The sequence below is a fragment of the Mustela nivalis genome (assembly GCF_964662115.1).
Source record: "Mustela nivalis genome assembly, chromosome: 3".
Lineage (NCBI taxonomy): Eukaryota > Metazoa > Chordata > Mammalia > Carnivora > Mustelidae > Mustela > Mustela nivalis.
This window is the reverse complement of record NC_139022.1, coordinates 140,848,721-140,869,285: the sequence shown is the minus strand read 5'-3', so window position 1 is coordinate 140,869,285 and position 20,565 is coordinate 140,848,721. Positions and strand designations below refer to the sequence as shown.

Sequence of the window (20,565 nt, the reverse complement as noted above, 5' to 3'; positions counted from 1 at the left end):
AGAAACCCATTCAACAAAAAATATTTTTAAAGAAAAATGGCCATGAATTTGGAAGGAATTATGAATCAAATAACTGAAATTGGCAAACACTCCTGTCGGTAACAAGGGCCATTTAAGTTTCATAGACAGGGCAGTCCCCTGATCTATGGATATGTGGATATACTGTGATCTGAGCCAATGAAGTAGAAATCTGTGGCAACTCACTCCTTATCTGCTCATTACATGGTGCTCAGGAACTCTCCAAGCCCCCCTTCTACCTATAGATAATTTACTGTCACACAAGTCCTCTAAATCCAGCTTACTCCAACTCTTGGACTATGAAGGAAGAAAAATAAAATGAGGAGATATTAAGGAAATCTCTGCTCACTATTCCAGCCTCTTAATCCCCAGAGGACTGGATGATAGCCAATACCAGAGTGGGACCACGCAGGGTATTTTGATGTGGGCACCACAGTTAAAGGGGGTTTTGATGAACTAAAATGATTCCAGAAGCACTTGGACAGTGGTTGTAGGCATTTTTGTCTCTTCCCAGAACGTTCTTTCCCTTCTAACAAGTTACAGATATATTTTATACGGCTGAAGTTCGGGGCTGTATAGCCTCATCTGCCTTTCAAAGTGGACATCCCAAAGGCTCTGACTGCTGCATTTAAGATAAGGAAGCTTTGATGTTTATAATGTGAAGAAAGACATATTTTATCATTATGTCCTGTCCGCACAAAATAAAATTTCCAAGCACTAATATTTAGAAACCATTAAGAGATCATTACAGGATAGACAGTTTGACCTGTAAGTTTTGTTTTAGGGCGTTTCATGCAGTTATTATCAAAGGACGTCTATACAAAAGAAACATACATGCTCCATAAGAGTCAGCCCGTTATGTGCTTCTAATAATGTTACATATTCTAATACCTGCGTGTACTGCTTCGCTAACATGTAAGTGAAAACACCATACACAAAACAAACTTCTTTTAAGAATCTAATGGGAAGCTGACTGATAATCTATGGAACTGCTGAATCACTATATTGTACACCTGGAACCCGTATAACACTGTATGTTAACTACACTGGAATTAAAACTAAAAACAAAAACCAAAAAACAAAACCCTTCTACACATTTTGGAAAATGTGTGTGAAGTCTTCAAGATGTGATTCTGTAAGTTAAAAGTGTCACTTGGGTTTCAGTTTGGCTGACTGAACATAAGGGGGGGGGGTGGGGAGAACCGGGGACTAAACCCCTGGGATTGGGAGCCCCACCTCCAGCCCCAGGAGAGAAGCTACCCTCTATATGTTTTGAACATTAGGCTTCAATAAGAGATTATATGTGAAAAAAATTTCTGTTCCTAAAATGTTTGAAAATCACAGTTGTATGAAAACTCGTGCTTTTCAACCCAAGACTAAAACAGCAAGTCCCAGCACTGAGTCAGAAGGTTGGGTCCTGCCCTGTGGTTGAGTGGTAACTGGGAACTCTGATAAGATCTCCCTACCTCAACTTCTCATCGACACGTCTGAGATAAGATTTCCTGCTTTACTTCCTAAATACATTATGAACACTGACTCTTCTTTCCTGGTATTTTCTTTTTTTTTTTTTAAAGATTTTATTTGTTTATTTGACAGACAGAGATTACAAGTAGACAGAGAGGCAGGCAGAGAGAGAGAGAGGGAAGCAGGCTCCCTGCTGAGCAGAGAGCCCGATGCGGGACTCGATCCCAGGACCCTGGGATCATGACCTGAGCTGAAGGCAGCGGCTTAACCCACTGAGCCACCCAGGCGCCCCCTTTCCTGGTATTTTCAAACATACAAAGCTCTTTGCGGCTTCGGGACCTTTGGGCAAACTGTCCTCTCTCCTACAAGAATTTTTTCCTCAGCTTTTCATAGGACTTGTTCTTCTCATTATCTGAGCTTCAGTCTAAATGCATCTCCCTTATAGATGCCTCCCCTGGCCATCCTACCTAAAATAGATTTACCTCTGATAGTTTCCATGTGCTTCTGTTTCTTTCATAATCTTTAGTGTAACTGCCAGATATTTTATTTTGCTGTTTATGTTTGGCCTGTCACCAAAAATAAGCTCCATGAAGTCAGAGGGCAGGTTTGGGATTTATTCTCAGCACTTAATACAGTGTCTAGTGCCAAGTAAGCACCATAAGTACTTGTTGAATGAATGAACAAATGAGCAAATGGGTTCTTAAGGGGGGTGAAGGGGACCCTGGGCATAAAAAGCATTTTTAAATTTAAAGCACCCTTTATAAGTAATTCATTTTTTTTAGTTTTAGAAGTACTGCATTGGCTTAATCTCTCAGCTGAGTTGGTGGGTAAGACTAAAGGCTCTGACTCTATAGACTAGGATTGAAATTTGAGGTCTTCTATTTAAACCATATGACCTAGAACAGATAACTTAACCTCAGTAATTACCTGAGAAGCTGACTGTGAGAACTGAAAAAGATACTGCAGAAGGGGCCCTTAGCATAACGCCTGTGTCATGGTAGGCCCTCAGTAACTACCAGCCATTAGTGTCCTTGTCTTACTTCCAACTAGACAACGAACCATCTAGGTGTGCCTGAGGATGAAGGTTTTTCTGGAATGTGAGACTTTGAGTGCTAAAACAGAACAATCTCAGACAAACCAAAATAACTGGTCACCTTCCCATCAATGGGCCTTCCTATCTAGGCCCTAGTTCTCCTTCCATATTTACCAATTCTTTCCTTCACTCAGACGTATGATCTATACCATAGTCATCCTCAGCCAGTGCAATGGTATCTTCCAGACAATCTCAAGACCTCATCTCATATGTAGTGGTCATGAATAATCTCATGACACACACTGAGGTTTCTATTAGGAAAGAAACTGTACAGACTATCCCTTCTCCAAATTTATTTTTAGCTCTTCCCTAGGATCCCATTTCAGGGAAATGAAAAAGAACTTCTCGTTGCTAAGAATTTATCCTTAGGGTGTTATTTTAAAAGCAGAGTGAATAATCAATTTACTCTTTTAGCATATACAATTCACTGGTCGCTAGTGTATTTAGAGTGTAGAGTGACCATCAACACTATCTAATTTCAGAATAAATTTCATCAAAAAGAAACATGTATGTATCCTTTCTACCATCCCACCAGGACCTGGCAAACCACTAATCTACTTTCTGTATGTGTGGATTTGCTTATTCTAAACAATTAGTATGAATGGAATCATACAATATGTGACTTTTTGTTTCTGACTTCTTTCATTCAGCATAAGGTTATCAAAGTACATCCATGTTGTAGAACGTATCTGTTCATGCCTTTTTATGGTGGAGTAATAGTCCATTGCATGGCTATACCACATTGCTTTTATCCATTTGTCCATTAATGAGCATTGGGTTGTTTGCACTTTTTGGCTATCACGAGTTATGCTGCTATGAACATTCATGTACAATTTGGGTGAACCTTTTCATTTCTCTTGGGTAAATACCTAGGAGTGGAATTTCCAAGTTAAAAAATAACTCTATGTTTACTATTTGAGGGATTGTCAAACTGTTTTTCAAAGCAGCTGCAACCTTTTACAATCCCATAAACAATATATGAAGGTTTCACTTTCTCTACATCCTCATCAACACTTACTGGGTGATACTGTTCATCTTTTGTAGGACAACCATCCTAATGGGTATGAATTGGTATCTTGTGACTATGAGTTGCCTTTCTCTAATGACAAATGATGTTTAATATCTTCTCATGGGCTCATTAGCCATTTGTCTTATTTTCTTTGAATAACTATCTATTCAAATCCTTCGCTCACCTTTTAATAATATTATTTGCCTTTTTACTGTTGAGTTACAGGAGTTCTTTATATATTCTGGATACAAGTTCTTTATATTTATTTGCAGTATTTTCTCCCATTCTGTGGTTTGTCTTTTTTCTTTATTAATGATGTCCTATGAAGTACAAAAGATTTTAATTTTGGTGATGTTTAATTTATCTATTGGTGCTTATGCTTTAGCTGTCAAATCTAAGAAACCGGTGCTTAACCAAAGGTCACAGAGATTTACTCCTTTGTTTTCTTCTAAGGGGTTTATCATTATTAGTTCTTATACTTAGGTCTTTGATCCATTTTGAGTTAATTTTTGTATATGGTATGGGACAGGACATCCAACTTCATTGTTTTGTATATGGATATCCAATTGTCACAGTACCATTCACTGAAGACTATTCTTTCCACCCACTGAATTATCTTAATGTCCTTGTTGAAAATCAATTGTCCATAAATACAAGGGTTTATTTCTGCAGCCTCAAATTCTATGCCACTGGTCTGTATATCCATCCTTATGCCAATATCACACTGTCTTGATTACTGAAGTTTGCCATAAGGTTGGAAATTAGGAAGGGTAGATTCTTCAACTTTGTTCTTTTTTAAATTGTTCTGGCTTATTCTGGGTGCTATCCTTAGAAAATTTTAAAGGTGTTGTCAAAGAATAATGCATAGATCTGTTCAGCATAGTAGTTTTAAGAGTAACATACTAGGAAAAAGTTAAATATTCTAATAGTAGATGATGGGTTTCAATAATTTGTAGTACAACTGCAGTCAATACTTCTTGGGAAACAGTCACAGAAAACAACTGTGTCACTGTTTATGGTAATTCTACAAATATCAGTGCTCCAATGCCCTCTGACTTTGCTAGAAATTTAGTATTTTCTAAGGTTTTCATTTTCTAAATTGTTCTTGGATGAGTTCAAAGACAGTAGTAGCAGTGGAGGGAAATACAATTTTCTTAGATAAAATCTGACTCCCTTTTCCTATCATGGCACTGACACTTAAATATCCTTGTCCACGTTCATCTCCCTGATGTTTAGTACACTTATGCCCTACTGCCAATCTTCTCTTTGTCCTGGTCCAGTTGAGAAATCCATTGCGCTTTTCATGCTTGGCCATTTCAGACAATTCACACATAAGAATTTTCTGAGTCCCCAGCTGTCACATTTATCTCCTTTAACTTGCAGTTTCTTTCTTCTCAGATTTTTGAGGCATTCCAAATCTGGGGCCAGGACGCATTCATGATAAGATGAGGGGACCAAGCACGACTTTACACTCTCTGCATGTGTCTCCCTCCATCCTTCTGTTTATGGCTCAGGTTCTGCCAGTACGTTACTTATGCAGCCTGGGGCAGTTGGAAGATTGATCTGCTTGGGCAAACCAAAGGCTCTGGCTGAACATTTTGCTTCAAGGCTCATCCTTTTTAAGCCATATTTAATAAAAAGAAATTTTACTAGACATTACATATTTAGTTTTCTAAAAATAAGCACAAGACGATGTTAAGTTTAAACAAGGGAAAATATGAGAATATAAAATGATATATATGGTATGATCAGACTTTTGAAAAATATATTCATTTTATATACATGGAACTATAAAACACATTAAAGAGAATACAGGATGGGGATTTTGAAAACTTACAAATAAATGGATGTAACTTCTGTGCTTATTTCAAGCCAGGCACTGTATATGCTACTACATAGTAATTATTTCATTCAATATTCAAAATTATCCTGTGAAGGAGGTTTTGGTATTCACTCCCATTTTATAGATAATGAAACTGAGGCTTAGAGTAATATAGGGACATATCCAAGATCTCATAGCTCACAAGGGTAAAAACCAAGAGACGAGTCTAGAAATCTGACATCCAGAGCCTTTAAGTTAAACTTTGCAATATCTTATGACTAGGATCTTATATTTGGCTAGAGCTTTAGGATTTTTCAGAATAATTTCTCATATTTATCAATTTGTCTCATGAATATTTAATAAGTACCTTGTAAGTTCACGACACTGTGCTAGGTGCAGGAAAAGGGGAAAAAATATACTACGATCATAAATAATGCATGATCATAAAGACTGCTGCAGCTTAGAAAGCACTTTCCCAAACAAGGCACCTGTGAGACCCACACATACTGCCCTGTAGGCAGGAATATAATTATTCCCTTTTTTACATATAAAAAGAATGGATTCCAAAGTTAATTGTTGCCCAATGTCACATAGGAAGTATTTATAGAAGACGAACATTTTTATCATTGCCCAGTAGCTCCTATGTGGCTAGTTTATTATTTTTTTTAAAGTGGACCGTTTTTGTGGGGGGGCTGCTGGATGACTCCATTGGTAAAGCATCTGACTCTTGATTTCCACTCAGGTCACTCAGATGTGAGTCGTGAGATGGAGCCCTACCTGCAGCTCTGCACTCAACGGGCAGTCTGCTGGAGATTTTCTCCTCCTCTCCCTCTGCCCATCCTCCTTCTCTAAAATAAATAAATCCATGAAAAAAATGGACCACTTTTTCATGAAAAATGCAATAGCAAAAGCCCATTAACTATAAATTAGAACAAAATGTAGTCATTGGCTTGATGTTATTATATTTGGCCAAAAAGGGCAAATATCTTCATTTATGTTTTCCACATTGCTGTCTTTATCTTGCTCTTGACCTCTATGTCCTTTGCCCCAAACAATAAAAACCCTTCCTGCCTGAAGTTCATAGAGTACTCTCAAAGAGTGAGCCTCAAAGAGCTTTCTCAGTAGGTACCCACAGTAATGGCCATTTTACAAGTAAGGCAATTCTGGTTCAGAAAAGTGAAAAAACTTCCTGAGAGTACCTCAGTGAACCACTGTTTGTCCCTCCCTGTACTTCTTAACATACAAGTTCACACATTTGCTAAAAGCTCTAATAATTTTTCACCATGATTGCAAAGTGGAGGATTCCCCAGGGTGAAGGAAGGGTGAGGGGAGAGCCTATCTGTGTAAGCTATGGATTTTCTGTAAGTCAGGGGTTTATAAATCAAGGCCTCCCTTCCCTTAAAATCCTCACTGGAGTACAGCTAGGTTAGAAGGCTTATGTTGCATATAAATGGTCTCTAAATATTTATATCAATTTCTCTTAGAGCTTTGAAACTCACTCTTCGTATTCAGTACAATGGAAAATGCAAAAAGACCGAAAAAGTCTGGGATGTGACATGATTTTCCTTTGTCAGGAGTGAACCCATCTGAATTAAGCATCGTCTTTCCTTCAAAAAGTGGAATTCATGGTATTACTTTATTTTCAAAAAATTAATAAATCTTATCCTAATGGAAAGCCCCTTTTTAACTTGGTATTTTTAATTAGATGCGCCAGAATTGTGTTTCTAGAAATAGACAGCTGAATAGAAAGTGAACCCTGACTTTGAGCAACTCATAGTCTGATAGGCTAATTGGACAATTTATTCGGTCAATATTCTTTAAGTACTCATAAGATTGCAATTTGGTTAAATTCTGGGACCTCAATGGTAATCAAAACAGGTCTATGTCCTTGTGCAGTTTACAATCCAGTGAGCAAACAAGAAAATGAATGCTATTTAAAAATATGTGGGGAAGAAAAAAACCGCATGACTTCTAGGAGCCAATCTTGGCATTGTTGCAGGTTAGCCTCCTCTAGTAGCTAGGCCTTGATGTCCTGTTTAACTTAAACAATTTCATGGAACATTAACACCCAGCAAAGCTGCGATGACTCAAGACAAAGTCAGTACTACTCCATGATCACACCTGAACAAAGGCTAAACTTGAACATTATGCAATCTACAAAATGCCAAACATCCCCTAACTAGACTAATGTAAGTGACTGCTGCTTCTCCACCAATTACAGCTTTAGCCTTTGGCTATTCTTCCTTCTTTCTAAATAAGACTTTCTGAGATCTCAAAGCTCAGAAATGCTCCACTCTTGAGGGCATGCAATCTACAGCAAAGCCAGTCTTCCTTAAATTTTCCCCCAATTAGTTTAACAATCCCAAATCCTACAGTAAATGTTTCCTAATACCCTTTTACTGAGCTACCCTGTGACTTCCCATGTGCATTCTCCCTCTCCACAACAAATTATCAATGCAACTTGTTCAACTCAAATGTTCCTGGTGTTCTTCGGCTGAAGGGCATTGACAAATGCAAAACTTGAAAGTGGCAACAATATCATGCCTGTTGCTCAAAACCCTCTTTTTTCACTTCTCTTTCAAGGCATTGAGAGGGGCAGGAAGAATATGAAAATAGGTGGTATTTGAACTTTTAAGGGATAAGGAATATTTTATTCATTTATTTTTTCATTCATTGACTCATATATCTTATTCCAAAAATAATTAAAGGTGAGGGATATTATTCAGTGGATTCAGAAGTACAGAGTGGAGGGCAGCTCTCTGAGAACAGTCATATAAAGATAACACTGACCAAAAGAGACACATTTAGGTTTCTCTGGAACCTTCAGGTGGGATTAGGATACCCCAAGTAACACTGACCTCTCAAGAATACTTCTTTCCCCATAGCTCAAACTCTCCCTCCGCTTCCCTCCACCCAGAATGACATGTGAATGAATGACCTCTTGTCATGCTCTACTTGACTCCCTGTCTCCATAAGGAATGGAATGAAACCCTTCATGAATGAAGGAAACCCTTCATTTCCATCCCCATTCTCAATCACCATCCCCTAATGATGGCAAGCTCAGTCTGATCTCAGGATTTAAAACAAAACAAAACAAAACAAAACAAAACAAAACAAAACAAAGGAACCCATTTATTCTCCACTAGCCTTAAAGAATTTAAGAAGCTCTAGTTCATTTCTCAGGTAAATCCAAGTCCATCTTATCGCCCTCGCCCCGCAAGGATGACAAGACGCCCTGGTTCGGATGCATCTTCTCTCTCTCTCTCTTTCTCTCTTTATTTCCGCAAGTCTACACACTTATATACACTTACATGACCAATCAGCGAGCAGGGTACAGGAGGGAGCGAATCAGGCTGTGCACCTAAACGAACAACTTCGCTAGCAACCAATGCTGTTTACTTCCTCTTAGGGTGTTCTGCTTAGTCTCATGAGGCAATCCTCACCTGGCAACTAGCCAGGCGCCATCTTTTAATGGCGGAGGCCGCCCTGGCCAGGAGCCTGCCTCCGACACATCTGATCTCAGAATCTAAAAAACAAAACAAAAGAAACTCATTTATTCCCCCTTTGCTTAAAGAATTTAAGAAGCTCTAGCTCATTTCTCAGGTAAATCCAAGTCCATCCCCTCTTGGTCAAACCTAATGAGCTTTATGTTGAGTAGTACTATTCTCATAAGAGCCATTAAAATATGTGTCTGTGACTTCTGCTTGTCACAAAGACTGGAGTGGTCCTACTGGCATTCCATGGACTAAGGCTTTATAATGCACTGAAGAGTCCTACACTGTGAAGAAACAACCCTTCCAAAATGCCAATGGTGCTTCTATTGAGAAACATCTCACTCACAGATGAAAAGTATCATCTCCCACCCTGCCTCTTCCTGTGCCCACACCGGGTATCAGTAATCAATGATTGTACATTCCACTGAGCTCTGTGTGGCCTCAAAATCTTTCTCAACATAACAATCTAGGCATGCCTTGCCGATCAGATTTGCCATGGAAGACAAAAACCAGTCTCCTTTTTAAGACCAAGGAAGCTTCATGGTTCTCGAGATGAAGTCTTCATCTGGTACCTTAGTCTTATCCCATTTCCTATGCCTGTAGCCATGTGATTATCTGACTGCTCTCCTAGTCCTAAGCCAAGGGCCCCATGAGGGAGGTAAGCTCTGTGGCTGGGATCCTGCACCATTCCCAACAAGTGTCTCTGACAGAAATGCCAGCATGCTAGTATTCCCTCTCTGGGGGAGAAAAAAAAGAAAAGGAAAAAAAAAAAGGTCTTCCTCCTAGCACAGTGAGGGAGCTACACCCTCTAGTGGGGAAACCACATGTAACATAACCGACTTCGTCAGAGTAACAGCAAAAAGAAAATCCAATTCAAAGTGACTGAAATTGAAAAACAAACAAACAAACAAACTGTGCGTGCGTGCGTGTGTGTGTGCGCGCGCGCGCACATCTGGAAAATCAAGAGGAAGCTCTGACTCAGGCATGGCTAGATGAGAGTTTCAGAAAAAGTTGCCAGAAATTTTTCTCTCCGTTTTTGGGATCTATGCTTTCTTTGAAGTCTTCATTTTCAGACAGACATCAACCACCCCACCCCAGATCTAGGCAGATCTAGGTGGTTCTGCAGATTGTGGCAGATCTAGGTGGTTCTAGACTTAACAGCTTCAGTAGAAGACAGATTTCCTTTCCTGAAATTTCTAATAATAAGTTTGAGCCTTTCCATACTTCAAGCTCTATTACAAAGTTACAGTCATCAAGACAGTATGGTATTGGGGCACCTGGGTGGCTCAGTGGGTTGAGCCTCTGCCTTCGCTCAGGTCATATCTCAGGGTCCTGGGATCAAGCCCCACATTGGGCTCTCTGCTCGGCGGGGAGCCTGCTTTCTCCTCTCTCTCTCGCTTGCCTCTCTGCCTACTTGTGATCTCTGTCTGTCAAATACATAAATAAAATCTTTAAAAAAATAAAAAAAGACAGTATGGTACAAGCACAAAAACAGACACAGAATAGAGAGCCCAGAAATGGACCCTCAACTCTATGGTTAACTACTAATCTTCGACAAAGCAGGAAAGAATGTCCAATGAAAAAAAGACAGTCTCTTCAACAACTGGTGTTGGGAAAATTGGACAGCCACATGCAGAAGAATGAAACTGGACCATTTCCTTACACCACACACAAAAATAGACTCAAAATGGATGGAAGACCTCAAGGTAAGGCAGGAATCCATCAAAATCCTTGAGGAGTATACAGGCAGCAACCCCTTTGACCTCAGCTGCAACAACTTCTTCCTAGAAACATTGCCAAAGGCAAGGGAAGCAAGGGCAAAAATGAACTATTGGGACTTCATCAAGATAAAACACACAAAAGCCTTTTTCCGTTGTATGGAAGATCATTTTTAAGACACTTGAAACTTTCTACTATAGTTTACAGAGCAAATTATTTTATTTTTATTGTCTTAGCGTGGAAGAGCCGATTTCTAAAACAGGATTCGAGTAGGTAGAGCTGTGTGGCTGCGGAAAGTTGGCCCCAGGATCCGCTGCAGGGAAGCACCAGCCTGCAGGGGTAACCTCGCACAGGGGACGCTCTGAGGGAGGCAGGAAGCCACACTCCTCTGTCTGCCAGGTGTGAACCAGGAGGAAAGATGCATTTCCTGAATGAAAGACGTGTCTGCCAAAAAAACAAAAAGCAAAGGAAACAGTCAACAAAACCAAAAGACAACCAATAGAATGGGAGTAGATATTTGAAATGACCTATTAGAGAAAAGGCTAGTATCCAAAATCTATAAAGAACTTACCAAACTCAACACCCGAAGAACAAATAATCCAATCAAGAAATGGGCAGAAGACATGAACAGACATTTATCTGAAGAAAACATCCAAAAGGACAACAGACACATGAAAAAGTGCTCAGCATCACTCGGCATCAGGGAAATTGAAACCACAGTGAGATACCACCTGGCACCAGTCAGAAAGCCTAAAATTAACCAGTCAGAAAATGATAGGTGTTGGTAAGGATGCAGAGAAAGGGGAACCCTCTTGCACTGTTGGTGGGAATGCAAGCTGGTGCAGCCATTCTGGAAAACAGTATGGAGGTTCCTCAAAAAGTTGAAAACAGAGCTACCTTACAACCCAGCAATTGCACTGCTGGGTATTTACTCTAAAGATACAAATGTAGTGATATGAAGGGGCATGTGCACCCCAATGTTTATAGCAGCAATGTCCACTATAGGCGAACTATGGAAAGAACCTAGATGTCCATCAACAGATGAATGGATAAAGAAGATGTGGGGTGTGTGTGTGTGTGTGTGTGTGTGTATGAATATTATGCAGCCAACAAAAAAGCCAAAATTGTGCCATTTGCAAGGACATGGATAGAACTAGAGGGTGTTATGCTAAGTGAAATACAACAATCAGAGAAATACAAGTATCATATGATCTCAGTGATATGAGGAATTTCAGAAGTAAGACAGAGGATTATTGGGGAAGTGGGGGGAATGAAAAAAGAAACCAGAGAGGGAAACAAACCATAAGAGATTCTTAATCTCAGGAAACAAACAGGGTTGCTAGAGGGGAAGGGAGTGGGGGGAATGGCTGGGGGATGAACATTGGGGAGGGTATGTGCTATGGTGAGTACTATGAAATTGGTAAGACTGATGAATCACAGACCTGTACCCCTGAAACAAATAATACATGTTAATAAAAAAATCTTTAAAAATATAAGATCAAAGCTTCAAAAAAAAAAAAAAAGATTTGAAGCTTATTAGACTAGTTGGAACAAAATTCCTGACTCAGTCTGGAAGCTATGACTACAGGCATGCGTAACTCTCATTGGAAGGGACTGAATTATAAGACACTGCAGGAGCCAGGGGTGGTGGAGCCCTTGTATATGGACTAGAAGAGGATAAAGAACGATTCCTGAAAGGAATATTGAGGCACTATTGCCAGGATAAATGAATGAAAGTCAAGCAAAAACAACAGATACGTTGACACTATCCTCTCTGGATGCTTTCTTCCCTCCTAAGAATTCCTTGCTTGCTTTTTGCTTTTTTTTTTTTTTTTTTTTTTTGCGTTTACTACAATTAACTATTTAGCCCTTTTGTATCATGATAACACTCTATTTAATCTTGGTAGAAAGCAAGGAAATGTCACCTTCTGGATCTAAGCCTTCTGGAAAACATGCTTTCATACTCATACAAAATTGACTTCCCATTTCACAAATGATGGGAAGTCTGGTAAGAGGACCCCAGGGAATTTCTGTTCTTACTACTTGCTCTGTATCTCTAAATTTGCAGAGTTCCCTATCATCTTCCATTTCACCTGATATTGACGCCTCACTCCCTACCACTCTGGTGTAAGTGAGACCTTCCCCATCTTCCTTCATTCCTCAAGCACTTTCAAGGCTATTTAGGGAAACAAACGTTTTGTGAAGGTTTGAGAAAATAAGGGAGGATAATGGCTAGCAATCATAGGAGATATATCAGGATTCTTTTGGTTAAGAGTGATGAAAATCTAGGGCACCTGGGTAGCTCAGTTGGTTAAGCATCCATCCAACTCTTGGTTTTGGTTCAGGTCATGATCTCGGGTTTGTAAGATTGAGCCCCCCCCCCCCACCACATTGGGCACCACATTCAGTATGGAGTCTGCTTGAGATTTTCTCTCTCCCTCTCCCTCTGTCCTCTCTCCTCTCTCTTAAATAAATCTTAGAAAAAAAAAGAGTGATGAAAATCCAACTGCAACTTAGTTTAGGCTAAATAATAAACGTGGAGGTTCATGCAATTACGAGGATTCAGAGTGGGTCTTAACTAAAGCTCAGCCACAGACTTAAATGATACCAGGAGTCCATCTCTGCCCTCTGCTAGTCTTTTAAGTGCTGGTTTCACCCTCATCCATACAGACTCTGTCTACATGAGGAGATAATGGCTGCTATATCCCCAGTCAAATGTCCTTAAGCTCATGAGCCAAAAGGAAAAGGAGTGGGGGTGGGAAGAAGGGAACACTAGAACCCAGTCCAACACTCCTCCAATTAATATGCAACTAAAATCCCCAGATACAGGAAAGAGAATTTTTTTTACATTATTAAGTGTCTTATAATCCCCAAAAGATTAAATGTAAATATAGAAATGAAGATTGAATTATATATGTATTACTATCAGGTGTTCAGAAATAATCTATAAATGTCATTTAAAATACTTGTCATATTTTAAGAAAATATAGCGTATTAAAGAATATAATGGATGAATCCTATCTAATTCAGAGTTTTTAATTGAGTATTGATTTAAACTTAGAATTTTAAGCTGAAAGAATAATAATTTTATTAAAACTATTATTGGCATTTCAAGAAGTTGTCATTTGTCATATTTATATGTTTAATTAAATGGAATTACAAATATTTATTTGGGAAGGTTTCATTTATGAAGCAATTGAAGCATTTAAAAGGAAAAATTGAGTGTATTAGATTTATCCATTCATGAATTCCTTCCTTCAACAAAACTTAACTGTGTGCCCATCCCCCACATCTGTTCAATTTTGAGAAACCAGTTCACCTCTCTGTTTATTTATCTGTCTTCCCTTACCAAACTGAAGGTCTGCCATCATAATTACTTCCTTGCACCTAGTCCAATGTCTGGCCCCAGAGCAAGCACTCGGGAAATATATATTGAATGAATGAATGAGCCATATGAGGCCCAAAATGCAATCAGCTTTTAAAAATTATGACTATTATCTCCCTGTTATCTTTGGATTTTAAGGACCATCAGTTTCTGTTGCATTACTGGGTTCACTTAGGGGCCCACCTTCCATTTCTTTCCTTGTAATAGCTGAATGACATTGATTCACCTTCTGCTTAGAGGGAGGTAACCTGTTCATTCAGCTAATATGAGGGGTAGAATCACAGGGTAGGCAAGGGGAGAAACAGTGAATCCTGTGTGCAGCTGGAATACAGTTTGTGAAGGGAAACAACTGAAATGGTAGGCCACAACCAATGTGTATTGGGCCTTGGACATCTGATTAACAAGCGACAAATGTATACATGAAGGTTATAAATTCAATCACAAAGAAGCCTTTGACGCGATCCACAGTATGCTTTAGGAAGATTAATCAGATTTTCATTTGGAGGAAAAATTACAAGAGTGTACCATTTAGTAATAAGGAATATGGGTTTTGAAGTCGTATCGCTCAGATTTCATAATGATTCTCTGCAATTTACCAGCTGTGCGAACTTTAGCAAAAAACTTAACCTCTCTGAACCTGAGTTGCATTATTTATAAAATGGGGTCACAAATCATTGGATTAAATGTGATGACGTATTGAAATGACTGGTAGAGTGACACTGTGAATAAAAGAATGCAAAACCAAACAAACACAATGAAAGTGAGACTTTGCAGGGGAGAGACTAGAGCCAGGATGATTAAAGAGAAAGAAACACAATTAAGAAGCAGTGTCACAGAATCCCATAGGGGAACGAAAAGTGAGTTAAAGAGGCTGCTCACAGTTATTCAAGTGTAGCTGCTAACAGCTTGGTCTCACTAGGTGCCTGCTGTGTTGCAGGGTATCCTGGTATTCCCCTGAAATGTTCTTTGTATATGTCTCCCAGCCTGCCTGGTCATCTCTGCAGCCCTAGTGTCTAATATATTCCCGGTTTCCATGAAATCTTCTTAATAAATGTCAACTAGTCATAAATTGTTCTTGACATTTCAAACGATTTTCTAAAGAGAAACTTCTTTGTTCTCATATCTCTAGAGATCAGGCTAAAAGATCTGGCCTAGATGTAGTGACAGGGAACACACAATACAAGTAATTGTAAAAAAAAAAAAAAAAAAAATCTTGTTAGTTTCTTAAGTTTCATCCTCAATCTTTTCATTTTCCTATGACATAACTTTGATCTGGTGCAGTTTGGTCCAAAAATAAATATAAAAAGCAAAGGCCTTGTTGCTTGATTCTTCACTACAGAGCTCAGGCTTACAAAAGCCTCCCATGTAGATTCTTCTCTCTGTTTCTCTTTCCCTTCCTATTTTCCTTCATTATCTCTCTCTCTCTTTTTTTCAACTTGCTGTTTATTTTGGTGTTCTTTTTTTCCCTAGTTAATCACCTTGTGTTTGGTTTTGAAACTGCAATTCTCTATGTATATACCTATGTATAATATCCTTTCTTAGGATTTCCTTATGTAATTTGGTAAAGTTTAAAATGCTTTGAGGCGGGAGAGGCCGAGCCTAGGGCTGTGGGCGGGGCGGGCCGCTCCTCCGGCCGGAAACGGCTGCTTTCCCGGGCCGGCGGCCCCAGCGCCGACACGCTGTCGGACACCGGGAGGGCGCCAGGGGGCGCCGGGAGTGGGTCGCGCCGGGCGGCCGCACGCGGGACCGGGGGCCGGTTTGGGGACGGGCCGGAAGTGCCTGCACTGGACGGCGGAGCGCCACGCGGACCACCGGGGCCGCCACCACCCACGGACCATGCTCCTGGTGCGCCTGACTTCTCGGCTGCTGAGGGCTGCTCCTCGGGCAGGTTGCGGTGGGCCCTGGCCTGTGTCGGGGGTGCCAGGCGGGCGCGCCTGCAGGCCTTGCTACAGCACCCAGCCCCCAGCGCCAAGTGGAGTTGCCTCCGTCCCCGGCAAGGGGCTCCGGCTGGAGCTTGAGGAGATGCTGGTCCCCAGGAAGATGTCTGTCAGTCCTCTGGAGAGCTGGCTGACCGCGCACTACCTCCTGCCCACACTAGCGGCCAGGGCCCCAGGGCCGGTGGCTCCATCCCTGCTCTATGAGTGTCCACCCAGCCCAGTGGGGGAAGGGGCCGAGCAGGGGATGGAGGAGGTCTCCGAGGCCCCCGGGATGCAGTGCAAGAACGTGCTGAAGATTCGCAGGCGGAAGATGAATCATCACAAGTACCGCAAGCTGGTCAAGAGGACCCGGTTCCTGCGGCGGAAGGTGCGGGAAGGACGCCTGAAACGGAAGCAGATCAAGTTCGAGAGAGACCTGAGGCGCATCTGGCTGAAGGCGGGCCTGAAGGAGGCCCCTGCAGGCTGGCAGACCCCCAAGATCTACCTGAAGAGCAAATGAGTCTGGTGCTGCTCTGTCCCACCTTGTTGCTGCTGATGACCCACTAATAAATGTTCAGGAACTTAAAAAAAAAAAAATAAATAAAATAAAATGCTTTGAAAATGAACTTCAGAAATAACACATGCTAAGAGTTCATCCCTTGCATCTTCAACTATAGCTGAGAAGAAGGAAAGAAAAGAGGCCTTTGGACAGTGACATAATAACAGCTAAGCTTTGTGGAGTTTTTGATGCATGCTAGTCACTGTTCTAAGTGGGTTACAAATATTTCCCCACAAAGAACAGAAGAGAGCAAAGATGTGGAGAAACTGGAATTCTTGTGCACTGCTGGTGAGAATGTGAAATGGTGCAGCTGATATGGAAAAATTAAAAATAAAATTACCATATGATCCAGCAATCCACTTTCGGATATTTATGTGAAAGAATGGAAAAGTGGATCTAGAAGAGAGATTTGCAAACTCAAGGTAACTGAAACATTGTTCACAATAGCCAAGACGGAGAAACAACCCAGATTTCCATAGATGGATGAATGGACAAACACAATTTTGTATATACACACCATGGAGTATTATTCTACCTTAAAAAGGAAGGAAATTCTGACACGTGCCACACAGGGATGAAGCTTAAAGACATTATGCTAGGTGAAAGTAGCCTCACACAAAAGGACAAATAATATATGTTTCCACTTATCTAGAGACAAAAAGTGGAATAGTTGCCGGGGGCTGGGGGCCTGGGCAGGGATGGAAGTTGTTTAGTGCGTACAGAGTTTCAATTTGGGGAGATTTAAAAAAAAAAAAGGTTCTGGAGGTAAATGGCAGTCATTGTTGCATGACAATGTAAATATAATTATTGCCACTGAAATCCACTTAAAAATATTTAAGATGGAAAATTTTATGTTATGTATATTTTTACACAATTTAAAAAAACATGTAAAGAATGATTCATGTGCGAACTCAAAACTATTTGTACTGGTTCGGTTACCAGGCTTTTTGTCACCTGTGCTAACAAAATCTACATATGTCCAAAAAAAATTAAAAACAAACAAATGAGGTTGTTGGTAAATTAAAGATGGTGACAAATTCTTTGCTACTCCTTCAATTAAGAGGTGGAGTCTTATTTTTTTTCCCCTTGAATCAAGGCTGGCTTTGTGTCTTCTTGACCAATGGACTGTGGCAGAAGTAACTTCTGGGATCCAAGGCTAGATAATAAGAAGTCCTCCTATATTGCTTGGTACAGCTCACTCTCTGCATGTACAGTCTCTGAGAGCTCCCTCAGCAAGCATTTTGTTGTGAGAAATCCAAACCAGAGAAAGATACTCCAAAGAGGGATTCCAGCCTGAATTGCCAATAACATAACATAATAGCATTCATTTGAGCCTGAAGTAAACTACAGTTTCAGCTGACATCTGACTGCAAATGTGTAAGAGACCTCCAAGCTAGAACCACACAGCCAAGTCCAGTCAACCCACAGAATCATGATAGATCATAACAAATTGTGTTAAACCACTAAAATCTGCTGTGGTTTACTATGTAGGTACCATAATGATGTCCATTTATACTTGAAAAACTTGAAGCTGAGAATGGAAATGCTTGCTCATGGTCTCTGCCAGTAAGCAGAGGAACTCATACTTGAAGCATATATTTCTAAACTTCTAAAATTGTAACGCCTGCACTGCTGACCACTGAATAGTTTTTCAGTTGAAATAGCTTTAAAAGGATTTACTTCTCAAAAATTCCTGTATTTAATTCAGAGCTGAGTTCTGCCACATTACTCAACTCCAAGGGTAATGTGGATGACCCCAATGTGCATGGTACCTCCTGCAGTTGTGCATTACACAGGCCCCAGAGCCATAAGAAGGAGACCTGAACAAACCTGTCCCCTATCCTCAACCAGACCTTGTTCTCTTAAGTGTTAATACCTTCTAACAAATGGTCAGCCCTTGTCTAAGGGCCTAAGAAATTTTAAGGGAGAAGAGAGGTTGGTACTAGAACCTATGGGAGTACCAGAAGTAAGACATATTTAAACATTTAATTAAGGGGCGCCTAGGTGACTCAGTAGGTTAAAGCCTCTGCCTTCGGCTCAGGTCATGATCCCAGGGTTCTGGGATCGGACCCTACATCGAGCCCTGCATCGGGCTCTCTGCTTGGCAGGGAGCCTGCTTCCCTCCCTTTCTCTGCTTGTGATCTCTGTCTGTCAAATAAATAAATAAATAAAATCTTTAAAAAAATTTTAATTAAGGGGCGCCTAGGTAGTTCACTCTGTTAAGCTTGAGTCCTGTGTCAGGCTCCCTGCTCCTCGGAGAGCCAGCTTCTCCTTCTGCTTCTCTCTCTCTCTCTCATGAATAAAAAAATAACATTTAAAAAAAAACTAATTAAAAAGCAGGGAGTAAGAATTAAAAAAAAAAAAAAAAACAGTGGTTCAGGGCCATTTAGCATAGGGCAGATTTCACTGTAGAGGGCAGAGCTTCCCTGGTGATGCTACTGTATTAGAGCAGGGAACACTAGCTTCCGACTCTAATAAAAACCCACATCACCAAGGAACATAAAAATCTTGGGAGTTTAGTAAAGGGAAGCACATCTTCTACCTTAAAATGTTAAAACTTTGGTGCCTGGGTGACTCAGTCGGTTAAGTGACCAACTCTTTTGGCTCAGGTCATGATCTCAGGGTCCTGAGATTGAGCCCCACATCTGGCTGTGCACTAAGCAGGGAGTCTACTTGTTCCTCTCCCTCTGGGACCCCCCAACAAAGGAATAAATAAAATCCTAGACAAATAATGTTAAAATGAGTTTTTAAGTCTATTTATACACAGCAGGCACTGATAGCACTCAGAAAACATCTTTATTCAGCATTTATTACAATATTTGTAAATAAGCTTTCATTTCCCTTTCTAAATTTGAAGTAGGAAACATATCTTATTTGTGAGTATTTCTGGTCCCACCATAGTACTCTTTACTGAAGGAGGAATGCTAACCCCATTCGGTAATACTTCAAAGATTCAACCCATTTGCACTGAAGTAGACTTTATTCAATCCCTTGTATCTATGCCAGGATCAGTGCTAAACATTTTCATATATAATCCCTATTTGTTTTCCTAAACAATCCAGAACACAGGAAAAGCCAAGGTTTGTTTTACTGTTTGATTTATTTAAGTTCAAATATGAAAGAAATGGATGGAAGCAACTAACATGGGAACAGGACTTTATTTTCACTTACAGGAATGACTGACATGAAAATGGGGATTAAGATGAACAGTATATAAATATGATGAGGTTTTGTTGCTTTTTCTTCCCAGAGCCCTAAATCAAGACACCTGATTTGACTCCTGCCTGGAATGACATAGCTAGAACTGTGACTGCCATGATTAGATGAAACCTATGATGCTAAACTATAGTAGGGAAAGAGGAAAAACCAGTTTGGGCATCAAGAAGGGCCTCGGAAGGGCAGCACCCCCCCCCCGCCCCCAAAGTTCATCTTCAGGTCTTTTACAGCAGAGTCGTCTAGTTGGCCCTGTGTCTTGTCAAACTGGGTCTCATGCACACTAACTTTCCTAAAGGTTATTTGTATCTATTTTAGTTTATGCACTTTTATCAATTTCACTTACATGTATGCAGCGGCAAGAACGTGGGATGTGGAGGGTAAAATTCCGAGTTTCAGTCCACCTGTGTTACATTAAGTCAATCTCTGAAGAAAAAATTTCATCCATTAAACAATGAAAAAAAACCGATTGATTCCTAACCGTCTGTCAGAGTGGTAGGGAGTTCTTGATGGGACACTCACGTGAGAGCCCTTTGGAACCTATAAAATACTATTAGTTATGTGCAGAAACAACGTCCCCAAAATAGAGAAGGGCGATTTTCTATTTCTAGCTAAACGAATTCTGGAAAAATCCCTACTGGAACGCAGTGGTTTTGCAAACGCCAAACGCAAGGTCCAAAAGCTTACCCAACGCCCCCGACAGCAGTAAAGTGAGACGCAAACCACAGAAAAGTGACTGCCGCCCCAGCCTCAGACGCCGGGCACTTCCGGCGCAGCGATGCAGTCACGGAAACATGGACGGGCTCCATCTCCCCACACACAGCCACGCTAAACATGGCTGCCATGAGACGACGACAGAATCCCACACCCAAC

General features: G+C 40.5%; 1 protein-coding gene, 1 long non-coding RNA gene and 1 pseudogene across 3 annotated transcripts in view; 2 read left to right on the top strand and 1 right to left on the bottom strand.

Annotated features, from left to right (window-relative positions):
- Positions 1-7,066, top strand: part of LOC309861430 (ovomucoid-like) — a 31,113-nt gene extending 24,047 nt beyond the window's left edge. Inside the window, exons 4-5 of the mRNA XM_082724330.1 lie at positions 803-933; positions 6,891-7,066. Of these exons, the coding sequence (XP_082580456.1) occupies positions 803-933; positions 6,891-6,966 (207 nt within the window). The 3' untranslated portion in view covers positions 6,967-7,066. The remainder of the gene's footprint in view (positions 1-802; positions 934-6,890) is intronic.
- Positions 7,067-10,819: 3,753 nt separating this feature from the next.
- Positions 10,820-20,552, bottom strand: LOC309861433. The gene is made up of 3 exons (XR_014309939.1): positions 20,380-20,552; positions 20,039-20,118; positions 10,820-11,063 (listed from the first exon to the last, which is right to left on the bottom strand). It is a non-coding gene; the product is annotated as an uncharacterized lncRNA (long non-coding RNA).
- LOC309861477 (small ribosomal subunit protein mS38 pseudogene) lies at positions 15,635-16,531 on the top strand (annotated as a pseudogene). The gene has a single exon. The product of its transcript is annotated as a small ribosomal subunit protein mS38 pseudogene (transcript).
- Positions 20,553-20,565: the final 13 nt, after the last annotated feature.